Source organism: Vespa mandarinia, chromosome 8 (assembly GCF_050613455.1).
Source record: "Vespa mandarinia isolate Hongniang chromosome 8, ASM5061345v1, whole genome shotgun sequence".
In the NCBI taxonomy this organism is placed as follows: Eukaryota; Metazoa; Arthropoda; class Insecta; order Hymenoptera; family Vespidae; genus Vespa; species Vespa mandarinia.
The window spans coordinates 1,975,001-2,000,000 of NC_140817.1; the positions used below are offsets into that span (position 1 = coordinate 1,975,001).

Here is a 25,000-nt window from a genome sequence, read left to right on the forward strand (position 1 = left end):
ACGCTTACACGTACACAATCACACAAGCACACACACACATATACACATATACATGCACACACATAGACATTTACATGCATTAACAGAAGCTTCTATGTTCGAGCTGGTTTTAAGCGCATCTTAAGTGTAATAAGACCTTCAGACTCGTTGAGAAGGAGCAAAAGAATAAGAAGAATAAGAAGAAGAAGAAGAAGAAGAAGAAGAAGAAACAGCGAAAGAGAAGAAGAAAAAAGAGACGAGAGAGGAATCAGTGTTAAAGAGGAAACTAGAGAAGAAGATACGGGGCCATTGCAAAAATTGCCAGGTTTCAAGTACTAGAATTGCAAATATAGACGAATCATCATCTGTGGCCTCGGTTCCTATCTTGGCTCCACTTTCACGTTAAAAGATAAATAGAGATAGCGATAGAAATAGAGATATAGAGATTGAGAGACAGAGAATGAGAGAAAGAGAGAGAGAGAGAGAGAGAGAGAGAGAAATATGCTCTCTGCCCACGCAAAATCAACAGCAGCAGCAGCAGCAGCAGCAGTAACGCAGCAGCAACAACAACATCTTGACCTGCCACGTGTACCACAGAAAGGAAAAAAAAAAAGAAAAAATAAAGGAAAGAAGGAAGGAAGGAAGAAAGGAAAAAAGGAAGGAAGAAGATAGAAAGAAAGGAAAAAAGTAAAAGAAGTAAAATGTTTCCTTATGAAAAGAAACGCTCACGCCAACGTCATAGCTATATAATTGAATTTCATCCACATTCTTTTCTGTTTTCCTTCATCTTACAAATTGCTTTTAATTTTGCTAGACCGAACGTTCCTTTTTTTCTCTCTCTCTATCTCTCTATCTCTCTCTCTCTCTCTCTCTCTCTCTCTCTCTCTCTCTCTCTCTCTCTCTCTCTCTCTCTCACTCTCTCACTCTCTCTTTCCCCTCCGGTTTTTTTTTTTTTCAAAAGAACGTTCACAAATCATAATTCTCGTTACTCAATCATAAATTCAATCATAATATTATTAATGCCGATCATAAAGAAGTAAAATCTATTGAATAGATTTATATGTACGTACGTACATGGATATCGAGAGCGATATTACGAAATGATTACTATTGCGTTATATATTAATTTTCTAAGGCGAAATTTAATTAACGTTAGAAACAAGAGAATGTTTCGAAATTTTCTTTTATTTTTTTCTTTTTCTTTTTTTTTTTTTTTTCTTTTTTAATTTATTTTCGACCACGTCATATTTGCGTACGTCTCGTCTTATAGAAAAAAAACTAACGCGTTTCCTTTTCGTAAAGAAAAAAAAACAAAAAAAAACAAAATAAAAAACAAAAAAAAAAAAAAAAAAAAAAGAAAAACCAAATTTTAACTTCCCCATTTCCATCTTTTATTTCTATTTCTTTTTGCTTCTTTTTTTCATTTTGTATATCGTCACTTTTTCTTTCCTTTCTTTTTTTTTTTTTTTTTTTTTTTTTTTGAAATTAATTCGTCGAAAAAGTAAAATTGCGGTTTTTTATATATCGAGTAAAACGATAAAAACCGCAATTATTTCTGCATCCCATTTTACCCACACGCACACACACATACATATATATATATATATATATATATATATATATATATTTAAAATCCTATCAAATAGAATTCGAAAATCCTCGTTAATATATAATATATCTAACGTTTACGCAAGCTCAAGGATACCAGAGAGACTGCGCACCTCTAACGATTCGACCACCGACTAAACTGTTCCAACCGTGACAGTTGCATCTCGAACGAGGGTAATATAATTGCCAAGTTTATAGGACATGAGAAAGAAAGAAAGAAAACGAGAGAAATAAGAATATTAAAGATAAAGAGATAGAAAGAGAGAAAGAGAGAGAGAGAGAGAGAGAAAAAGAAAGAAGGAATATAAACAAGTATACAATGTCGAACATATTTACTCAAAAATCACTATTCGAATCTCACTCAATTCTCTCTCTCTCTCTCTCTCTCTTCTCTTTGACTCTCTGTAACGTTTACACAGGTCCTTTAGTAAAGTAAATCATCGTTGGACGTCATCGATACGATCTACGCTTGATATCACTCGATTCTGGTACACGATTTAAACATTGCCGCCATTCTGAACTCACTTTATATATCTAACGCAATATTGAAAATCGATTAAACTCTTCTTTTTCTACTTAAACTCTACTTTTCCCCTCTCTCTCTCTCTCTCTCTCTCTCTCTCTCTCTCTCTCTCTCTCTCTATTTCTATCTTTTATCGAACTTTTTCCATCACATAATTTCTTATTTAGTTTAAGTTACAGAGTCTACGAACAAGTCTCCTGATCGTGATAATCCAATTACGATGAACGTCCGACACAGAAAGCTCGTTAGTTCGATTTCGTTCGTAGAAAGTCTCGAAGGTTGTTCTCCAAACGAATACGATCGAATCAAATAAATTTCTCGTGTCGAGAATAGACCCGGGAACTTCTTTTACTCCATTACGTTTACAAATTTAATAAATAATTAATAAGAGCGAGCGAGAGAGAAAGAGAGAGAGAGAGAGAGAGAGAGACAGAGAGAGAGAGAGAGAGAGAGAGAGAGAGAGAGAGACTAGTGATACTCTAAGGAAAGGTAAAAAAGAAAAAAAAGAAAAGAAAAGAAAATAATATTCATTTTCTTAAGAAACATTAATGACCAATCGCAATCGTCCATTATATTGTCAATCTCATATACAAATAAATACGTATATGTGTTTATTTATTATTATATAAATTGCAATATCAATTAAAAGTGATCTAACGAGAGATTAAAGAAGATATGCTTTCGATGGATTTGCATGGATACAATTCTCTCGTGTATGCTGTTATACGGGGATCGATGGAATGTACATCAACAGAAATCATTGAATGAATGGACGTAGACACCTCGTAGAAATTACGTCAAGCTATTATCCATTACAAAGATAGAAAATGCAACTGATGCGTGTGCCTGTTCCTGTTGGACGAACTTGACGTCAGGAAGATCTATGCGTGTATATGCACGTGACATATATATATATACAAATGTGTGTGTGTGTAAAGAGAGAGAGAGAGAGAGAGAGAGAGAGAGAGAGAGAGAGAGAGAGAGAAAGGGAGAGAGATATGTCTAATTCATAAAGCGAATGTAATTCATAAACTGAATGTAATTTATGGTAAGAGAAATACTACTTCCATAAGTCATAAGCCATATATAATAAATATGTAAATGATTTAATAAATAGAATAAATAGAATAATATATAAATGATATAAATAATAATAAATATGATAAATATAATAAAAATCCAATTACAATATATATATATATATATATATATATATATATATATATATACATGTAAGTGTAAATGAAAATATATAAATCTATGTATGAATGAAATTGTTCATTTGTCAATGAAATAAAAACGTGGATATATATATATATATATGTATATAACTAACCACCTACCTATCTGCTAATCTATCTACACAAAAATAATAATCACATATATATATATATGTATGTATATAACTAACCACCTACCTATCTGCTAATCTATCTACACAAAAATAATAATCACATATATATATATATATATATATATATATATATAATTTATCTTTTAATATTTTCGAGAAATACATTAATTCATTGACCCATCTCCCACGCGCGACTCTTAACATGGCTATACGCTTTCAACGGATCGCGTAATCCGTATACGAAACGAAACGGAACGAAAAATATCCGATAAACGTCGGTATTAAATATAAAAAAAAAAAGAGAAAAAGAAGAGAGAGAGAGAGAGAGAGAGAGAGGGAGGAGGATCTTATTCCCACACAATCACTCGAATTACATATCATTTCGTTACGATAACAAATCAATAATCCGAAACATTATTACAAGATCTCATGTTTCCTTTTTATTACTTCTTTTCCTTTAACCGTTGCCATCGTTTTTCGTCTTATCGAATAACATCATCCTATTCATTCATGATACTTAATTATCCATACTTAATTATTCCCCCGTGAAAAACTTTGACATTCTTCAAAGATAGAAAAAAAATCTTAAGGAAAAAATTTATTCCATTGATATTATCTCTCTGTGTATATTTTATCTTTTTTCTTTTTTTCTCCTTCTTTTTTAGCAATTTTTTTTTCTTTTTTATCAACTTTCCTCCCTTTCCTTTTCTTTTCCTCCTTTCCCTTTACTTTACTTTACTTTTCTTTTCTTTTCTTTTTCCTTTTCTTCTTTTTCTTTTTTTTTTTGTTTTCCTTCTTTTTTTTCTTTTTTTTTTTTCATCGTTCCATCGTCATCATTAACCGATATAGACGAGAGATGACAATATACATAGATAAGTACATACCAACTATCTGCATACCTATCTACGTAAAAGCACGTAAGAAACATCCTCTCTAAACTAAACTTCTCTCATAATAATCAACCTCTGGATTCTCGTGACCTCGATAACAACTACTCGATTTAATTCGACATTACTACGTGACCAGACTAACGATCGGATTTGAACAACGTTCGATATGTTTTGACGATGATGATGATGATGATGATGATGATGACGATGACGACGTTGACGATAATGATGACGATAATGATAACAATGATGAATCGGAGATTCAAATGTTACGATGAATTTCTTTTAAGGAGATAGTTTAAACTCATCGGTGAAACACACGATGAATTATTTTCTCTCTCTTTTTCTTTTTTCTTCATTTATCTTTTATGATATCCATTTTATTTTTATTAATTCAAATCGAAATTGATATGAGATAAAAGTCGATTGCAGTGTTCTCTAAGATCCGGGAGTGGGGTTACAGGTGCGCCTACCTGCGCGCGCGCACGTTTCACGCATACGCGACCAAAAATAAAAAGGTCGATGAACTCGAATAAAAATTAGGTCGAGGACCATCGTTGTGTCTCAACTCATCGTTTGTATCATTCAAACGCGTTATTTAAAACCTTCTCGCTTTCTCTCTCTCTCTCTCTCTCTGTCTCTCTCTCTGTCTCTCTCTCTGTCTCTCTCTCTGTCTCTTGTTCTCTCTCAAGGACAAAACGAAATTCAAAGAGATCCTATCAAAATATAATAATGTAATTCTACAAGAAATGTCTGTAAAAAAAAAAAAAAGAAAAAAAAAAAGAAATTTTTTTTTTTTTACTATCGTCGATCAATATTTTTTTATCTCCATAATAAAGAACGATTATTAAAATCAACACGCGCTTCGCATCGATCTTAATTAATCATTATTAATCTATCATCTTATTTATCGGAGATATAGATATATTTAGATGTATTTAGATAGCGACGATTAGAAAATCAAATCATAATTTTTAATCATATCGTTTAATTTGAAAATAGATAGACGAAATTTAAACGAACAAAAAATCAATCATTAAGTAAATCAACGAAAGAATTTTCCTTTTTTTCGCGTCGATTAGAGGACAACAATTAAATTAAATATCTGCGAGTATTTCAATCAATTTTCAATAGAAATCGAAAAGAAATGTTACTTGGGCAAATTTAAAGATCGATTACTATTCTTTTTTCGTGACTTGTTTTGGTCAATTTTTTTTTCTACCGAGTTTTTTTTTTTCTTTTTTTTTTCTTTGTTTTACTGATCGTAAAACAGCGAACTTTAAAAAGTCAACTTCGAAAAGGAGTTAATTCATTTCTCAAATGATCTCGATACTTTTGATCCATACTGTACCATCGTTTGTCATTTAGGATTTTTTTAGATAAAGATCTAAAAAGAGAAAGAGAGAGAGAGAGAGAAATAGACAGCGTCGATTAGAAAATCAAATCGAAAGTCGTAATCTGAAATGTAGGACATTTAACCGAGCAAAAAATCATAAAGAACAAAAGTATTATAATCTTTTTTTCTCCTGGCGTTCGATTAAATCAAATTAAGATAACAATTACAATCAAATACTCGCAAGTATTTGGAAACGATTAATTGCGCACATATTCGATCCAATAATTACTACTAGACGACTTTAAAAAAAAAAAAAAAAAAAAAAAAAAAAAAAAAATCGATTAATATTCTTTTCTTGATTTGTTTTTCTTTTTTTTTCTTTCGAAGCCTTTTTGGATTTAACTTTCTTTTTTTTTTTGTTTTACACTTTTTAATCGTAAAATGGCACGATTAAAAAGCATTCGTCGTCAGAAAGGAATAATTAATTTAATAAAGAAAAATTATAAAGAAAAGAAAAAGAAGAAAAAGAAAAAAAAAAAGAAAGAAAGAGATAACTTGGAAAGTTTTGGCCCATTCTCTACCATCGTCCTTCATTATAGATTCCTTGGATAAAAATCTAATGAGAGAGAAAGAGAGAGAGAGAGAGATGCAAGAACGATTAGAAAATCGAATAAAGTCATGGTCTCAATGGGGAATATTAAACGAGGAGGACCAATAAAGAACAATGGACGTTTATACCACGTCAAGGAGTTTAAGCACGTTTCGACAGGACCCTCCCACCATAAAGGAAAGTTTCATATTGGTAGGTGTTCTTAAAGTGATTAACTTTGGAACACACACCGGACTTCGATTAGTTGGATATAACTTTGAATTTCCTCTAACGCCGGCATACACACACACATTCACACACATTCACACACACACACACACACACACATACGCATTCTCTCTTTCTCATGACGATGCAAATCGATAGAAAGAAACTTTCAAGGTTCCTGCGTATGCAAGATCGTCGAATAATTTTTACGGCGCAAAGTACTTCTTCAAGTTAGCAAAAAAAAAGAAAAAGAAAAAAGAAAAACAGCGAAGATAGATGGAAGAAAAAAGGAAAAAGAAAGGAAAAGTTTCGGGCTGAGGGGAGGTGGGAGGGAAAAAAAGAAAAGGAGAAGAAAAGAAAAATTGTCCTCGCGATCGGCATAGAAATAACTTGAAATTTCCAATTTGTTCATAGAACCCACTCATGGCGATTTATATTTTATCGAAGAGAAAGAAGGGCAGAGACAGACAGAGAGAGAGAGAGAGAGAGAGAGAGAGAGAGAGAGAGAGAGGGAGAGATAGAAAAAGAAAGAGAGAGAGAGCATAATGCACTTGCGGTTTTCGCGACTTCGCAAACTAATCTTAAGGTTAAAACTGTCCTCCTACAATTCAAGTTAAAAGTTCTCCTTTGCACGGCGACTTCAATAAAAAAAAAAAAAAAAAAAAAAAAGCGTTCGAAGAGAATGTAGAAGGAAAAGTAGGAAGTTGCGAGATAAAGTGGCGAGATCAAGGCGAGGGATGAAGAGACAGGGGAGGGGGGCGAGTGGGGTATGGGATGGATTGGGAAAGGGATGAAAGATGCAAAATAAGAAGAAGGAAAGAAAGAAAAAAAATATAAGGAGAGAAAAAATTAAAAGGTACGAGAGAAGGAAGAAGGTGGAAAGATGAAGAAGGAAAGAAAAAAAAAAGAAAAAAAGAAAAAAAGATGAAGTAACACGCACGTTCTCCTCCAATACTCTATCAATATCCTGACACTGATCAAAGATCATTTGTTGTTCTTATAATAATAATAATAATAATAATAATAATTGAAAGATAAAAAAGAAATTAATAAGTAAAAGAATCAATAATCAATCAATGAAATTGCTATGGGTTTACAAAGAAACTACTAACGTCTCCTGTTATTTTTGTTACTTCTTTTTTTTTTTTTTTTTTTGTTTTCATTTCTTTTCTTTTTTACCTTTTTTTGAGAGGCAAAGTTCTTTGAAACATTCCGTACCAATGTACGGATCATTCTTCTAGTAAAAATATATAAAGAAAAAAATGTAGCGCAGAAAGAAAGAAAGAAAGAAAGAAAGAAAGAAAAATGGAAAGAAGGAAAGGAAGAAAGAAAAGAAAAAAAAAAGCAAAAAAGGAGAAAGAAAGAAAGAAAAGATTATATATATATATATATATATATATATATATATATATATATGTATTCGTTTTACGCGCTGCTAAGGAAACCTATTTTCTATATATATAGAAATTATATATATATATATATATAATATCATAAATATATATATATAGAAAATAGGATTTCTCAGTAGCGCGTAAAACGAATTTGCATGGTTCGGATAAATCGACGATAATCCGAATAGATGAGAAAGCTCAGTACTCGTTCGTTTCACGGTCGATAATTCGAACGATAATGCGACGAAATAATGTCTCAAAACTCTCTTCTCTCCTTCCTCCCACCTCCTCCTCCCACCTACCCCAGAACCACTCATCTTCTCAACTCATCCTCTCAACACCCTTTACCTTCTTTCCTTCTTCTATTTTTATCTCCTACTACTTGACTCACCCTCCATTGTTATGTTATCGCTCAGCTTCATCTCGACCCATTGGAAGACGTCTCTGTCCCTTCGACGTCGATCTTGAAATCATTTGGATTCTAATTCTAACGGTGTTGGTGATAGAGAAAAAAAAAAAAAGAAAAAAAAAGAAAGAAAAAAAAAGAAAGAAAAAAAAAAAAAAAATAAATAAATAAATAAAAAAACAAAGAGATCCTTATTAGAAAGAAAAATCTTCTTCGTCCTCTTTCTTCTGTTTTTGTTTGTTTGTTTGTTTGTTTGTTTTTTTTTCCTTGCGATCGATGACGTCAGCTCGATGATGCCATAATTTTATCGTAATTTCGATGAAATTATTCCTTTTCTTTTTTTTTTTTTTTTTTTTTTTTTGATTTTTTTTGCTTCCTCTTCCTTTCTTCTTCAATCCTCCTCCAGTCGCCGTAACAACGCAATGAAACGGGACGGACGGATGGACGGATGATCCACAGGGACAAGAAAAAAAAAATTCGTTATCCTTTAACGATATAGATCTTTCGTATTATTTTTCGACTCTATGGATATCCATTCGGACGATATGATCCAGAGTTTGTTTATTTATCATGTAGATTGATTATGTCTGTAACAAAACGAAAGAATATGAATGAAAATATTGTTCAGTGCATTATATCCAACGATTACGAATTTTCTACGAGACTTTGTTATCTTTTTTTTTTTTTTTACTTCTTTTATTTATCTTAGATAAAAGATCGATTAATAGAAAAAGAAAAAAAAAAGAAGTTAATTACATTTAAGTACTATTTACAAATGGATAAACAAAAATCGATCTCGTATAAACTTTATCGTTCGCTAGATCGAAGTGACACCTATTGAATAATCCATTTGACATTTTCAATCTTATTTCTGTTTATCTCAAAAAATCTTTTCGATATCGATATTATTATTATTATTACGAGATAAGAAAAAGGAGAGATCCGATAGAAAAAACACACGGTAATGGAGTTTAAAAAAATAAAAAAAAAAAGAAGAAAGAAAGAAAGAAAGAAAGAAAGAAAGAAAAAGAGAAAAGCAAGAAGAAAAATAATAAAAAAATAATCGATAGTTCGTTATAATAAATCGATAATCTTTACGTTGCATTATCTCTTCTCGTTAAGTAAATATGTATTTGTAAATATGTACTTTATGCGTACAAAACGTAAATCATTAATGATCTCGTTAAAATCATTTCCATACGATCGTATGATCGTATCAAATGTGGATGACCTTTAATCGAAAAGGTTAACGAGCCAGTAAGATGACAGAGCGCATAGATCAGAGATCACTGTGAAAGGAAACGAAGGGAACAATCCTACGCTTACTACCTTGAAATAAGACGATAGATTTAATTAAACATTTCAACCTGAGAACTTAATAATTACCACTCATCCACCCACACACTCACACACATACGCGCGCGCGCGCACGGATCGTAGTTCCTTCTTGGACGTTCATTGTACAGGGTGGATCGGAAAGTTCTTAGGTGTAACATTTTTTAAAAAGTACGATCAATCATTCTCCGAAACTTTTTAAGCCACCAATTCGACCTGTAGCATTTTGCAGTCTGACGAAGAAAAGGAAAAGAAGAAAAAAAAAAAAAAGAAAAAAAGAAATAAATAAAAAGACATCAGTCTCACCCCAGAAACTTTTTGACTTCTATCAAAATTAATTTTTTCACAATTAATCGCTTATAAAAAGCAATTAATTTTTTTTTTCTTTTTTTTTTTTTTTCGTTATCACCTAGAAACTTTCTATCCAGTCTTTCATTCAATGACTTTCATTGCGCCCTGTATAACGTGAGAAATGCGATGCGGTTTTAATGGGGCTGAGGAAGGATGACGAAAAAAGAAAAAAGAAAAAAAAGAAAAGAAAAGAAAAAAAAATAAGGAAAAAAGAGAACGAAACAAAATTAATTGAATTCTCTTTTGTGTCATTATTCTAAATATTGCCGTACGAATGGGGGAGAGAAAAAAAAAAAAAAGGAGAGAAAAAAGAAGAAGAAAAGAAAAAACGACATAACACTTCGAAAATCAAAACAATATTCTTGATAAAATATTTTCCGACGTAAATATCAAGCTTCGTTAATTCGTTTACAGAAAATATGAAATATACATTTATCGATTATGAATTTCTAATTAATTATTAATCACGGGATACATTGAAACAAGAATAATTATTTCCGTACGAGCATCACGAGTAAACGAGCAAGTGCATATATATATATATATATATATATGTATATAGATAAATACATACATACGTACGTACATATATATGCACGTACAAACACACACACACACATATCTATATATACATATTCGAAAGACAAAAAGAAAATACATATATATCTCTCATCTCGATGTTGTCCCTAAAGGGAAATATTCGTAACCAATACGAAAGGGAAAAAAGGTCACGCGTACGACCAGGAGGCCACTGGCTTTACCAGTTGTCTACTAAATCGATAAGACCAGAAACATGAGAGAATGAAATAGAAAGAGATAGATGGAACGTTGAACTATCATCGAATAACAGAGAGAGAGAGAGAGAGAGAGAGAGACAAACGCGTAATACATATACATGTATATAGATATATACATATAGATTGACGAAAAGTTTCCATCAGGATGATGATTGGAAATCAAGTTTCAAAATTTTTTTCGCTCTTTTACACACACATACATACATATATATATATATATGTATATATATATATATATATATATATATATATATATATATATACAGGCAGCCATAATTCGTCAGATTTTTATTGAATACTCTAAAATATTTTAAAATCACATTGAAAAACTTACTTTACCTTTCGGCAGTTTTTATTCACTTAGTTGACACTTTTCGTATCAAATCTTTGACATTTACAAAACTTCTTAAATTAATATTAAAAAATAAAATTTGTTAGATTCACAATACCCATATCAAAACCATTCGCAGATAACTTCGAGCATTCCGTTTCATTTTTACGTAACACCACTGCATTTTTTTCATTTTTCACGTTCCATCGTTACCATCACCGCAGCACCATCATCATCAACATCACTTCCATTTATTTTTTTTGTCCATCATCCAAGTAACCTTGACTCCACACTACAATCATCCCCTCCACTTACCCTCATCCATTTCTTCTTTCATTTTTACAAAACTTCAACCTTTCTCTTTATTTCTTTCTCATATACATACATACATACATACATAGATATATATATATATATATATATCTGAGCATATTTCTCCTTTCGTTTCGTTTCGTTTTGTTTGTATTACCACTCGTCTTCTTTATTTCTATCGGTTCCACTCTTAAACTCAATTTGCATCCTTCGTTCGTTTTTCCTTCTCTTTTTATTCCATCCCATTTTCAGCTTCTTTAAAAGTTCTTTTCTAACTTTCTATTTCTGTCGTTACGGTACATATCTCTCTATCTATCTATCTCTCTTGAAAATTTTATCAACTCTCCGTAGTCAATGAAAATATCTAGAAATAATAAATGCTACATACTATTTCACTCTCATAAACACCGTATTAAATCGTTCGAAATTCTTTAAATAAGCAAAAGAAAAGAAAAAAAAAAAAAAAAAAAAAGGAAATAAAGGAAAGGAAAACAAAAGTAATTTACTCGCTCTTCCTATTTTAGGATAATAAAGAAAAGAAAAGGAAAAAGAAAAAAAGAAAAGAAGAAGAATAATAATAGAAAAAAAAAAAAAAAAAAAAAAAAGAAAAAAAAAATAATAAAATAAAAAAGAATCTCGTATTAAAGGAAAAGGAACTTGTCTGTGAACGAACGAACGAATAAACGGACGGACGTTTAAATTTACGAGATTTTTATCTCCCGGCTTTATATACGCGTCACCGAAAAGAAAAGGTTCACGTCGGAAATAACATCTGCGAAGAAGACAGACAGAAAGAAAAAGAGACAAAGACTAAGAGACAGAGAGAAAGACTAAGAGAGAGAGAGACAGACAGAGAGAGAGAGAGAGAGATAAGGAGATAGAGATAGAGAGATAGAGATAGAAACTGGAAAATGAGCAAGACAGTTTTCACAAAGTACACAACGTAAGTCCTCGGAGTCTCTCGAAACAATTTCTTTTCAAATGTCACGGCCAAAAGTCAAGATCAGAGTTATACGACGTTCACGATGCTCAAAAAAAAAAAAAAGAAAAAAAAAGAAAAAAAGAAAAAAAAAGAAAAAAAGAAAAAAAAAGAAAAAAAGAAAAAAAAAGGAATAAATAAATAAAAAGGAAATCTAAAGAAAAGAAAACGAAAGGAAAAAAAAAAAAAGAAAAGAAAGACAAGTTATTCAGCTCGACGCACATCCGTTTCCATACTGCAACAATATCATATTCAATATCACATACGTACGTATGCACTTACTTATGTACATACATTGTATACGTACATATGATTTATTCTTATTAAATTTTCCTACGAAATCTTTCTCGAAAATAATCTCTCTCTCTCTCTCTCTCTCTCTCTCACTCTCTCTCTCTCTCTCACTCTCTCTCTCTCTCTCTCTATTTATCTTATCTTACATCCTTGAGAATAAATAAAAGGCGCGTGCATGAATAATTTAAAAGAGAGACAGAGAGAGAGAGAGAGAGAAAGAAAACAAATAAAAAAAAAAAGAAAACCAATAATATTTCGCATTTCACAAAATTCCAAACGACGAAGATTAAGCGAATTCTGTGTTACGGAAAAAGGATATATAGGAAAAAAAAAAAAAAAAAAAGAGAGAAACATTTTACCATGCAATAACAATGAAAATAACACTATGAAAAACGTTTCTATATGAAGGAAAGAGGGGAAGGTGGAGACTGGGGGGAGGGAGTAGAAAAAAATTATTGGTCTTTTCTCATTGTACAAAAAAAAAAAAAAAAAAAAAAACAAAACAAAAAAGAAAGAAAGAAAATATTTAAATACTTTAACTAAAATATTATACTTGGAGATGATCGAAATCTGATAGGGCTTGCTTACATACAATTCCATTTAAATATTCAAATCATATGTACATACATATATATATATATATATATATATATATATATATATATATATATATATAAGTATATATTATGTTACGATAGTCCAGGTAACATGGATTTTCCCGCGCAAAATTATCACAACGATCCTCTTCTCCAATTGGTTGGTTGAGATAGTTGTAGTTACGTTGATACCCGCAAATGTTGACAATATACAAGTAGATAGATATCTGTGCGCAAGGGTAAAACAATCCAACCATGCGCCTGTGAAAACATTATCGTGATCGAGAGTCTCCTGCACGTGGAAACAAATGTTGGCTATCTCTATGCCTATGCATACGTATATATGTATATCTGTTTATGTATGTACATATCTAACGTTGTTTGAAAATTAAACAAAATTCCCCCCTGGAATCGTGTGCCTTCAATTTTCAATAAAACGTGTTCAACGTACGTACGTACTTACTTACTTACTTACTTACTTACTTACTTATTTACTTACTTACTTACTTACTTACTTACTTATTTACTTACTTACTTACTTACTTTAAATATTTTCTATAGACGCACTCATATAAGGCCACTACCTTTCTCTTATTTTTTTTTTCTACAACTCTGTCTTCCTCCCTACCACCCCCAGCCCACCTTCTCCTCTCTCTCTCTCTCTCTCTCTCCCTCTCTCTCTCTCTCTCTCTCTCTCTCTCTTTCTTTATTTCTTTATCAAAGGAAAGTATTAAGCTAGAACTAACACGGGTTATATGATTTTGAGAAGGATGACCTCAACACTCCGACGCGAACCTGAAAATGTGTATATAAAGAAGGAAAAAAAGAGACCGACAGAAAGAGAGAGAGAGAGAGAGAGAGAGAGAGAGAGAGAGAGAGAGAGAGAGAGATGAGATGAGATGAAAGTGCGGAAAACGTTGTCCTTGACGCGGCCAAGTCTATCGATTTTCCTAAGACATCTCATTCGAAGTCACCGAACGAAAAACTGGATATTTTTAAATAGTACGAAAAGAAAAAGAAGAAATTAAAAAGATCAAAGAAAAACTTTCACTTCCCTTTCCTATATACTATATGGGAAGGGTTCGAAGGATTCCAAGGGTTTGGAATTATCATTTAACTCGAATCATTTGAAATTACATTGATATGAAATTTTCATCGATATCTCTCCAATATCCCTGGTTGCTGATTTTGTTAACCCTTTAAACTTTTCATTTTAAACCCTTTTTTTTGTTTTTTTCGTTAGTTCGATCTATTTACTCATGTAAATAAAATATAGTATACTTTATCTATGTACTTATATATGCAGCTTGATATAACTATAGTATTATTATTACTACTACTACTACTACTACTACTACTACTACTACTACTACTACTACTACTACTACTACTACTATTATTATTATTATTATTACTATTATTCTTACAAATTTTTAATGAAGCCTTCGCAAAACGTCGAGAATCGTACGTCGTATATCCTCTTAAGGTTTTTCGGTAAATCTTGAAATTAAAAAAAAAAAAAAAATTATTATATTTCTTGCGTCTTAAGCGCGACCGCGTTTTCTTTCTTTCTTTCTTTCTTTCTTTCTTTCTTTCTTTCTTGAGATTTTTCTTTTTTCCATCCTCTTAATCATTTCTTTTTTCTCTTTCCTTTTGATTTCATTACGACGACGTACACGTACAATTATAAAGTCTCATGATAAGTGCATTAGACTTTATTCCCATTTTCCTTTTTTCCTACAACTTTTAACTTTTTTTCCTTCCCTTTTCTAACCATACTCTCGTAAATATCATAATCGATATTCTCTTAGATTCTTCTCTCGATTTTTTTCTCATATTAAAAGTATTTTCGAATGAATGAATAAATAAATAAATAAATAAATAAATAAATAAATAAATAAATACATAAGTAAATAAATAAATAGAAATAGAAAACCACGTGAAAAATAAAAAAAATAAAAAAAAAAAAAAAAAAAATAAAAAGAGGAAATATCTTCTCTCAATGAGTTTTCAAAGATAAATTATTATTTCGTTCGGTTCTACGTTATAATAAATTGAAATATATTTTAATCGATTGTATAAAGAAAACGAACGAACCGTAAATTACGATACTCGATAATACCTAAAAGTTCATGAACATTCTAAAGAAACGAAACGAACGTGATAATGGGAACGAGCGGAGTTATTTAAAATTATCGTATTAAAATTTTTACGAGCATAAAGGAGAACATTTTATGTTTACGTTCAACGATACATCGACGGTTTTACTTCTTTTTTTTTTCTCGTTACTTCGTCCTTCGAATGAATGATCGTTGATAAAAAGGAAAAAAAGAAGAAAGGGAAAACAAATTTCCTTCAAAATAAATTCAATTAAAGTATGAACGTGTCAAGTAAGTTGACAAGTACTTAGATAAATTACTTGTATACTTACGTTCACGTGATTTCGCATGATCTCATTAGCACTAGAGAAAAGTTTTATCATCGATTAAAATATTTTTCTTTTTTCTTTTTCTTTTTCTTTTTTTTTCTTTTTTTTTTTCAATGATAATCAAAGATAAGAGAAAGAGGAAGGAAAGGAGGATACGAGTTATAACGAGAAAATAAAAAGAAAGAGAAAGAGAACAAAGCGAAACGCGTAGTCGAAGATATAGAAAGAAGGAAAGAAAGAAAGACAAAAAAGAAAATAAAAAAAAAATAAAAAATAAATAAGAAAAAAACAAATGGAGTATCTCGTAAACGTAAATAGTAGGAGTCCTCGCATAACTTCTCTCGGTGATCGAAACAACAACGGGCTCGTCAATTATCAATGAATTACATCAGCCAAGCGAGTCCATTGTCGTGGCAAATGTCAAGCGAAAGGGAAAAAGAGAGAGAGAGAGAGAGAGAGAGAGAGAGAGAGAGAGAGGAAAAGAAGAAAAAAAACCATAGATAAAAAGAAAGAGATAGGAGACAACCATATATGAAGCAAGAAGAGAAGAAGTGACTGAAATGAAGAAGAAGAAAAATAAAAAGAAAAATAAGAAGAAAAATAAAAAGTGACAAAATGAGAAAGAAGAAACATATATGAAAAGAGTATATATATGTATAAATAAATAAATATATATATATATATATTATACAATGCATAGGTAAGTAAATATGCTTATGTATATACGTATGTATGCAAGAAGATAGGTAATATGTTGTTACGAGCAACAACGAAAGGTTAATGGCTCTTTCGTAGAGATATAACTGAACGAAATAAGTAGGAAGAAAGAAAAGAGAGAGGAAGAAAAAGAAAACAAGAAGGAAAGAAGGAAAGAAAGAAAGAAAGGAAGGAAGGAAGAAGAGAAAAGAATGAGACTGAATTCCCGACGACGGCGAGAAGAACTGCGCTTATTTGCAAGGTCAGACACGTTTCGATAAGGTCATCGTGTCTCTGTATACATGTGGGTACATGTGTGTGTATATATTGAAAGGTCAAGTGATTAGACAGTCGAGTGGCAAATATATATATATATATATATATATATATATAAAGAAAAAGAGAAAGGAGAGAGAGAGAGAGAGAGAGAGAGAGTAGGAATAATGGAGAATTGAGTGAAAGATTTAATGAGTCGCTGATAAACCGGAAAATTGTGCGGAAACGCACGTACCCGTTTCAGAACAAGTTAACAGGACACTCGTGTACGCTTTCATTAACTTCGAGTATGCTCGCGGGATAAATAAAAGCTCGGCATATTGTTCTCTCTCTCTCTCTCTCTCTCTCTCTCTATCTTTCTTTCTCTCTCTCTCTCTCTCGTCTCTCTTTCTCTCGCTACCGAGATTACTACTATCTATTTTCATCTATATACATAGACATGTACATATACATGATGATACATTTATATTGTTGAAAAATTCTTTAAAAATGCTTTCCCTCTTGTTAGAAAATAATTGTTATTAATTTATTAAAAGTAACGAATTTTATGTTAGAAAAATTGAACGATCACATTTCCCTAGATTAGATCTTAAGATAATTTTTTAATTATCTAAAAAGAAAAAAAAAAAAAATGAAATTTCTTTTCTGTACGATCAAGTTTTAAAACGAAACAACCTGTACATACTCTCATATGCGTGTGTACGTATGTATGTATGTATGTGTATGTGTGCGTGTATATATCACGCTGGAAACATGATTTTATAAAACATTATCGTGGTAGTGATAAATGAACATTGATTTTTCACATATCGGATGATTCTCTTGTTCTCTTTATAAAATTGATCGATTAGTATAATTCTCCTATGTCCTCTCTCTCTCTTTCTCTCTCTCTCTCTCTCTCTCTCTCTCTCTCTCCCTTTTGCTTCCCTCGTTAACACAAGATTTTTTTCTTTTTTTTTTTTTCCTTGCAAATAAAAGTAGTATCCGATGGCGACGTTGCGATAAAACTCACGACGCGCAGGTTCTGCGCGTGACTCGTCGAAATATCTTTCTATTTCTTTTTTAAACATTGATGATAAAGAGAAAGAGAGAGAGAGAGAGAGAGAGAGAGAGAGAGAGAGAGAGAATGCCAATTCTTTTTCCAACAACTTTTTAAGCGATTAAATTTTGCAGATCATGAGAATAGGATGAACTATATTATACTTGAATTTGAGTAGAAAGAATTTTCAAGGTCGACAATGGTATCGATAATGTAAAATTTGAATAAAATTCTTTTTTTTTTTCTTTTTTTTTCTTTTTTTTTTTTTTTTTTTTTTTTTTATCTATACACTTCATAACACATCCTATCTCTTCTCCTTTATTCTCTTATACGTAAATGAAAAAAGTCCATTGGTATATAGTTTTAAAAACTTCGTAATGTATGATATATAATGTGTACGCATGTACGATCTTGATAAAGGAAAAGGGAAGAAGAAAAAAGAAAAAAATAGAAAAAAGAGAAAGGGAGAAGAAAAAGAAAGAAAGAGAGTAAAGAAAAAAGGACGGAGGAAACTCCGAAAACGAATTTGTTGTTCTCTTGATTAATACGCGAACAAAAAAAAAAATTAGGCACAAGGTTCTTTTAGATGAGTCAAGGTCCAACGTGTATATAAAATGGAAGATCAAACGATTTAAAAGGGTGGTGCTGGTGAATTATAAGAAATAAGAAAACTAAAGCACCTATGTTCATCGGATCTATGTATAATGTATAAAGCTTATATATTTTTGTACGTACGTATGTACGTACGCATCGAATAAACTGCGACATAGTTTTCCTTTCATTGCTTTTTTTTTCCTTTCCTCTCTTTTTTTCTTTCTTTCTTTCTTTCTTTCTTTCATTCTTTCTTTCTTCCTCCCCTTTTTATCCTTTTCCTTTTCTAATTTTTTTTCTTTTTTTTTTTTTTTTTTTTTTTTTTTACTTTTTTCTTTCTCTTCGCGTGAACGCGATCGAACGTAAACGGCAAGCCCGATTTTACGTTATTTTATGAAAGAAAACTCTCGAATGTTAACAGTTAAAATTTTTGTGGAGAGATAATTTGCAAAAAGGGAAGAAAAGTGAAACGAAAAAAAAAAAAGAAAAAAAGGGAAAAAAAAAAGAAAAAATGAATGCGTACAATAAATCGCGTTTAAACGTTCAATATCGATGGATTAAAATTTCGGCACTGACCGAGAGGAAATAAAGAATAAGCGAGAATGAAAAACAAAAACGGAACAAAGAAACCAAAAAAAAAAAAAAAAGAAAAAAAAAAAATATTACATACATTTGATTGGTTCAATGAGAAATTTAAAAAACAAATTCAATATCACGTTCCAAAATTTGCAAATTGCACGCTTGAGAGAGGACCTCTTTATCGACGTTTCACGATGAAACGTGTGTTGTAATAATTATTTTCTGAGTGAGTAAAAAAAAAAGGAAAAAAGAAAAATGTAACAACGAATAAAAGTGAACCTTAAAGAGTTAAAAGAAGAAAAAAAAAGAAAAGAAAAGAAGAAAAAGAGAAAAGAGAGAGAGAGAGAGAGAGAGAGAGAGAGAGAGAGAGAAACAAATAAAAGAGACAAAAAGAGAGAATAAAAAAAGTTACACTAGTAGATCGATCGTACTATGAAAATAATTACAGAAGCTCCTACGTACTTTTTTTTGTTCTTCTCTCTCAATGACGTATATAATGTATACGTATATATGTATATAAGTACGTACGTAATGGATGACGAAAAAGTGGTACACAGAAAGATCATATAAGAGTGCGGATATTTAAATGACGACCTCTAACAGTGACAACGAGATAACACGAGCTGTTCCATTATGCGAATCCTGCACCCATGTCAGCGTAACAGCTTTGAGTAGGAGTACGGGTATATGTATATACGTACGTGTGTGTGTATATATATATATATATATATATATACCTATATACGTAAGTATAAAATAGTGCCAAAAATAAAAAAAATATTATAGAGAAGCATGGTCTATCGTATGTAATTAACATACGATGAAACCCCATATATTATTCATAAGATAATTTCACGATGTCTTGTTTCAGACAAGTACAAGATTTATGTATACACATATGTATATACGTACATACATACATATATATATATGTGTGTGTGTGTGTGTGTGTGTGTATATAAAGATGTATCATCGTTATCATTGTTACCATTCATGTTTTTATACGACGAGGGAAAACATTTTTTTTGCTCTCTTTTCATCCTTTTTTTTTCTATTCGCCGAACAATGACAAACGAGATTTAGAAAGAAAGAGAGAGAGAGAGAGAGAGAGAAAACTTGAATTAATTCTTGTTTATAATGTTTATTATACATAGTAATGAAAAACCGTTCCATATTAAAAGAGCAATTAGTTATCTCGTTTGTTCTTACATGCAATAACAATAATAATAATAATAATGAATGATGACGACAACGGTGACGTTAATAATAGTTATGATAAAAAGTAAAAAAAAAAAAAAAACAATGAGAAACGTATAAAGTAGATACGTTACTTACATAGATATCTAATGGTTCGTATAACGAACGTATAATAATGCTGTAAGTTTCATTGCATATATACCATACATATATATATACGTATTAAAGGATCGATCGATCGATCGATTTACTTTATAAAATCACTTACGATTTTAGATCTTAAATCGTAAAGAAATTTAAGAACGATTAGTTAGAACGATTAGATTTTTAATAAAGAAGAAGAAGAAGAGAAAGAAAATGTTTCCTTAGAAAACGTTATATCGTGGAAAAAAAAGAAATGCGGAAGATAATGCGAAAAGTCGCGGAAATAAATATAGTCAGGCATTTTCTATGAAATCAACAACATTGATTTACGAATATCTTCGTATTGATCGCATTTCTCAAACGTTCTTTAAATAGTACTACATACACAGGTCGGATCGAAGATACACGATGCAGCGAAAAAGAAAAAGAGAAAAAAGAGAGAGAGAGAGAAATAAAGAAAAGAAATAAAATCGACTAAAGAGATCGATCTTTTTAATGATAATATCAAATTGAATATCGTAAGATATAAAATCGAAATCTATATGAGAACGTTGACATCAAAACCGATCAATAATATGGAAAAAAAAAAAAAAAAAAAAAAAAAATCGTTATTACTCTATATAACTTTATCATTCACATTATTCCATCATATCGTACAAACACACAATATAATAAGAAAATTGTTAGTCTCGACTAACGACGAAATAATTGAAAACTAGCCACGAGGAAAGATATACATATATATATATATATATATATATATATATATATATATATATATATATGTTCGATCGATATCTCGAAAATAATGTCGATCCACCGCGTGGTCGAAGCAACAACATGCTTTCTATTCGTCTTATACTTACGTATTATTACATATTTATTTACTAACTATAGATGTTAGAACGGGGTGAAAGACTCTCTTTCTCTTTCGCACATATTCACGTACGCGTATATATATATATATATATATATATATATATATATATATATAAATATATACACATACACACACAGAGAGAAATATAGAACACAAAATAGAAAAATATACGTATGTATATATTCGTCTTATTTTATTAACTTTTGGAGAAAATCCAAAAAAAAACATCTGAATCATTGTTTCTTTACGTTAGCTCTACCTCGTGTTAAATTCGAAAGATATACACATGTATCTTTTACATTTTAATAATAATAATAATAATAATAATAAGTGACGCAAAATCGATAGAAAAAAAAAAAAAGAAAAAAAAATGTTAAAGAGAAAAAGAATGAAAGAAATCGTAGAAATGAAGGACGACCTACCGAAGATTATCGAAGGGATATTTGGTGTCCTCCAATGAGATCTCGAAGAATGAAATTTCTTCATCCAGAAAGAGATCCTTCTCCTTTTCTTCTTCGCATAACTTTCCTATCTATCTATCTGTCTATCTATCTATCTATCTATCTATTTATCTGTCTGTCTGTTTATCTATTCGTTTTTTTTTTTATTTGTTTTTTCTCTCTCCTATCTTTATTTTCTTCTTTTTTTCTCTCGCAGTAATCCACGTATGTATCTCTCTCGTTTCTTTATTATTTCTTTCTCTCTCTCTCTCTCCCTCTCTCTCTCTTTCTCTTCGTACTCTCTGTGTTTATTATGTGCGTATATGCGTATGTTTATGTAAAATCGAAAAGAAAAAGAATACACACACACACACACACACACATATACACGCGCACACAGAGAGAGAGTGAGTGAGAGAGCGAGAACGAGCAAAGAGAGAATGAGCAAAGACGAGAACAAGAACGAGAGCGAGAGAAACAGAGTGAAAGAGAAAGAGAGAGAGAGAGAGAGAGATTGATAGATAGAAAAAGAGAGAGAGAGAGAAAGAGAGAAATGAAAACAAACCGCCGACCGACCGTCCGCGCCCGTGTCGCTCGGTCGACTGACTGGCTTGCTTCTTCCCTCTCCTCCTAAATGTTATGTAGGTACACTCATCCCCACCACCCTCAAAAACCTACCACCACCCTCGTTCATATCACAGTTTCTCGTGAAAGTAATAAGTACTTACTTGCTTGTTCGTTTTTACTTATTTATTTATTTAATTAAAAAAGAAACTTTTTTACTGATCTCTCTCTCTCTCTCTCTCTCTCTCTCTCTCTCTCTCTCTCTCTCTCTCTCTCTCTCTTTCTCTGTCTCTTTTGTTTTTATTTATTCGTGCTGAATTTAAAAAAAGAAAAAAAAAAGTTATTTCCTTAACATCAACGGCCATTATCGATTTTTCACAAAAACATTTTTCTTCTTCCATTTCAAAATTTCTTATCGCAAATTTATGTATATTGGCATTGATAAGTTTACGCTATTGTTTACCTTGAAGATAAACACTTCATGTAAGGAAATATTTTATGTAGATATGCAGATCTATCCGCCGATTATTATATTACATTTCTACGTCGTTTGAAACACTTAAATCACATGCATATGTATGCAGTTAGCGTGCCGTTCGTTAAATTTTTTTTTTTTATCAATCTCTATGAGAAACAATTTTTCAATGATAAATATATTTTTTTGCGCTTCTTTTTTTTTCCTCGAAGTTGTCGTTACCGGGGAAAAAAAAAAAAAAAAAAAAATAATATTATAGTAAAAAGTGGAAAAAGGGAAATTAAATTTTACAAAACATGTATACTCACGTTTCACCACAATTCAAAACCAAAATGTTTGCTCGAATATCTGGAAAAATAGAGAAGAAAAAAACAAAAAAAAAAAAAAAAAAAAAAAAGAAATATATAACTAAAACCTTTTTTTTTTCGTGATCACCAGATCGTAATTACTTTATATCAATATAAAATTTCGCTTGCGATAAAATTCATCGGTCAAATTTTAATTGATAATGAAGATGAGAAGAATAAAAACATAATAAAAAAAAAAAAAAATAATAAGGAGAGAAAAATAACAAGAAAAAGAAAAGAAAAAAGAAACAAAGAAAAAAAAAGAAAAAGAAAAAGAAGAAAAAGAAGAAGAAGAGAAATGTAAATTGCTTTCTCTCGATCTCTTATCCCATTATTCTTGAATCGATCGTAAATAATAGGACGAGAATCGCCCACTCGATCTTCTCGATCGGCTTACTTCTTCTCTTGCCCTTTTACCGCGTAGATTTCCTTTTTTCTTTCTTCTTTTTTTTTCTTCTTTTTCTTTTTTTTCTCTTGTTTTTTTCTTCTTTTTTTTTTTTTTTCTTTACCGTGTCCACCGATTCCATCGAGGGTGCCATTTCGTCCACGTGATTTCTTTATCCAAAGGGATATACTCTTTTCTTTCGCTCTTTCTCCCTCTCTCTCTCTCTCTCTCTCTCTCTGTTTCTTTCTCTGTCTTGCCAATCGATCGTCCTAGGTATCCTATCAGTTATCAGCTGTCATGATTTCTTGCCTTTTTATTTGCTTAATTTTTATCAGTCAAGGATTATTATCCCATAATTTTCTGTAATCAAAATAGAACACTTTATAAGGAAAACTGTAAGAATATAGAATTTTCTCTAATATTTAGCCGGACGTATATCGAACTATTCGAAGGTCTAATTTATTTGGAGAGTAATTTAAAAAAAAAAAAATAAAATAAAATAAAAGAAAAAAGAGAAAAAAAAAATTGAATCTTAATACACATGCACTTTGATATGCATCTATATAGAGAAAAAAAAATAGAGAGAGAGAGAGAGAGAGAGAGAGAGAGAAGTAAGACGAAAGAAAAAAATTGAACGCAGAAATAAATAAATAATATCTTGTACCTTAATGATTAAAAAAAAAAAAAAAAAAAAAAAAACTTCAATAGAATCTTTTCAGATAAATACAATCGAGAAATTCTCAACCCGAATGAAATTTTTTCCTGATAAGTTTAACTACCCAATCATCCTTCAGATATTTTAATATTTAACCGAATAAACGATTGGTGACTAGGTCATAACCCAAACTTTGAAAATCTCCTTTTACTATGAATATATGTGTTACTATTGAATAGAAAATATGAATTCTTTAGAAAATAAATAAATTCTTTTCCCCTTTCTTTATATTAAAAAGGGATCGTCCTCCCTCGTTCGAAGAAAATTCATCCCACATCTCTCTCTTTCTCTCTCTCTCTTTCTCCCTTTTTCTCTCTCTCTCTCTCTCTCTCTCTCTCTCTGTCTTTCACCCTTTTTTGCTCTTTCTTTCTTTCTTGGGGGAGGGGGGCGGCAGGAAAAAAAGCACGTACCTAAGTAGGTGTGAAAAAAAGGATTTTTCCAAAGGAAATTCTTGACCTCAAAAACACGAGCTTTTCGTTTTTGTAGTCGGCCAATGACCCAACGAATCTTTTATCCTTCGATGAGAACCTAATGAATTTAAAAACAAATGCATGTACAAAACTGCAGTTAAAGAATGAGAAAGACAAAGACAGACATATATATATATATATATATATATATATATATATATATATATACTTCCCTCCAATAGAAACTCTCGACATTATCGAAGAAATGGTAAACCCATTCTTAGTATATCTCGATTCTTGAAATTCGATGTACCCTTTAAGTCGTTTCCAAACTCTCACTCTCTCTCTCTCTCTCTCTCTCTCTTTCTCTCTATCTATCTACCTATCTATCTGTCTATCTATCTATCTATCTATCCATCTATCTCTCCCTTATACTATCTCTGTCTACCTAAGAATTACTTTGAGAAACCCCAGATCGAGATTTTCCGAGTTAAAAGGGAAAACTTCTTCCTTGAATTTGAAATCAAATTCA

General features: G+C 31.0%; 2 protein-coding genes across 5 annotated transcripts in view; both read right to left on the reverse strand.

Moving 5' to 3' along the window:
* LOC118451228 (uncharacterized) overlaps window positions 1-22,158 on the reverse strand; it is a 69,424-nt gene extending 47,266 nt beyond the window's left edge. Inside the window, exons 1-2 of one of the 3 annotated variants that reach the window (XM_085658980.1) lie at window positions 21,555-22,157; window positions 8,293-8,894 (exon numbers count right to left, since the gene is read on the reverse strand). In XM_085658980.1, the coding sequence (XP_085515106.1) occupies window positions 8,293-8,323 (31 nt within the window). In that variant the 5' untranslated portion in view covers window positions 8,324-8,894; window positions 21,555-22,157. Of the gene's footprint in view, window positions 1-8,292; window positions 8,895-14,729; window positions 14,801-21,554 lie in introns of those variants that run through there. The other 2 variants (XM_085658981.1, XM_035887569.2) reach the window with 2 other exon arrangements.
* Window positions 22,159-23,498: 1,340 nt separating this feature from the next.
* The window catches only part of LOC118448314 (uncharacterized), a 24,039-nt gene continuing 22,537 nt past the window's right edge, over window positions 23,499-25,000 (reverse strand). The window contains exon 5 of one of the 2 annotated variants that reach the window (XM_085658983.1): window positions 23,499-23,703. Coding sequence is in view for 1 of the 2 variants with exons in the window: in XM_035881431.2 (XP_035737324.1) it covers window positions 23,679-23,703 (25 nt within the window). In the remaining variant the exon portion in view is untranslated. The remainder of the gene's footprint in view (window positions 23,704-25,000) is intronic. The other variant, XM_035881431.2, reaches the window with a different exon arrangement.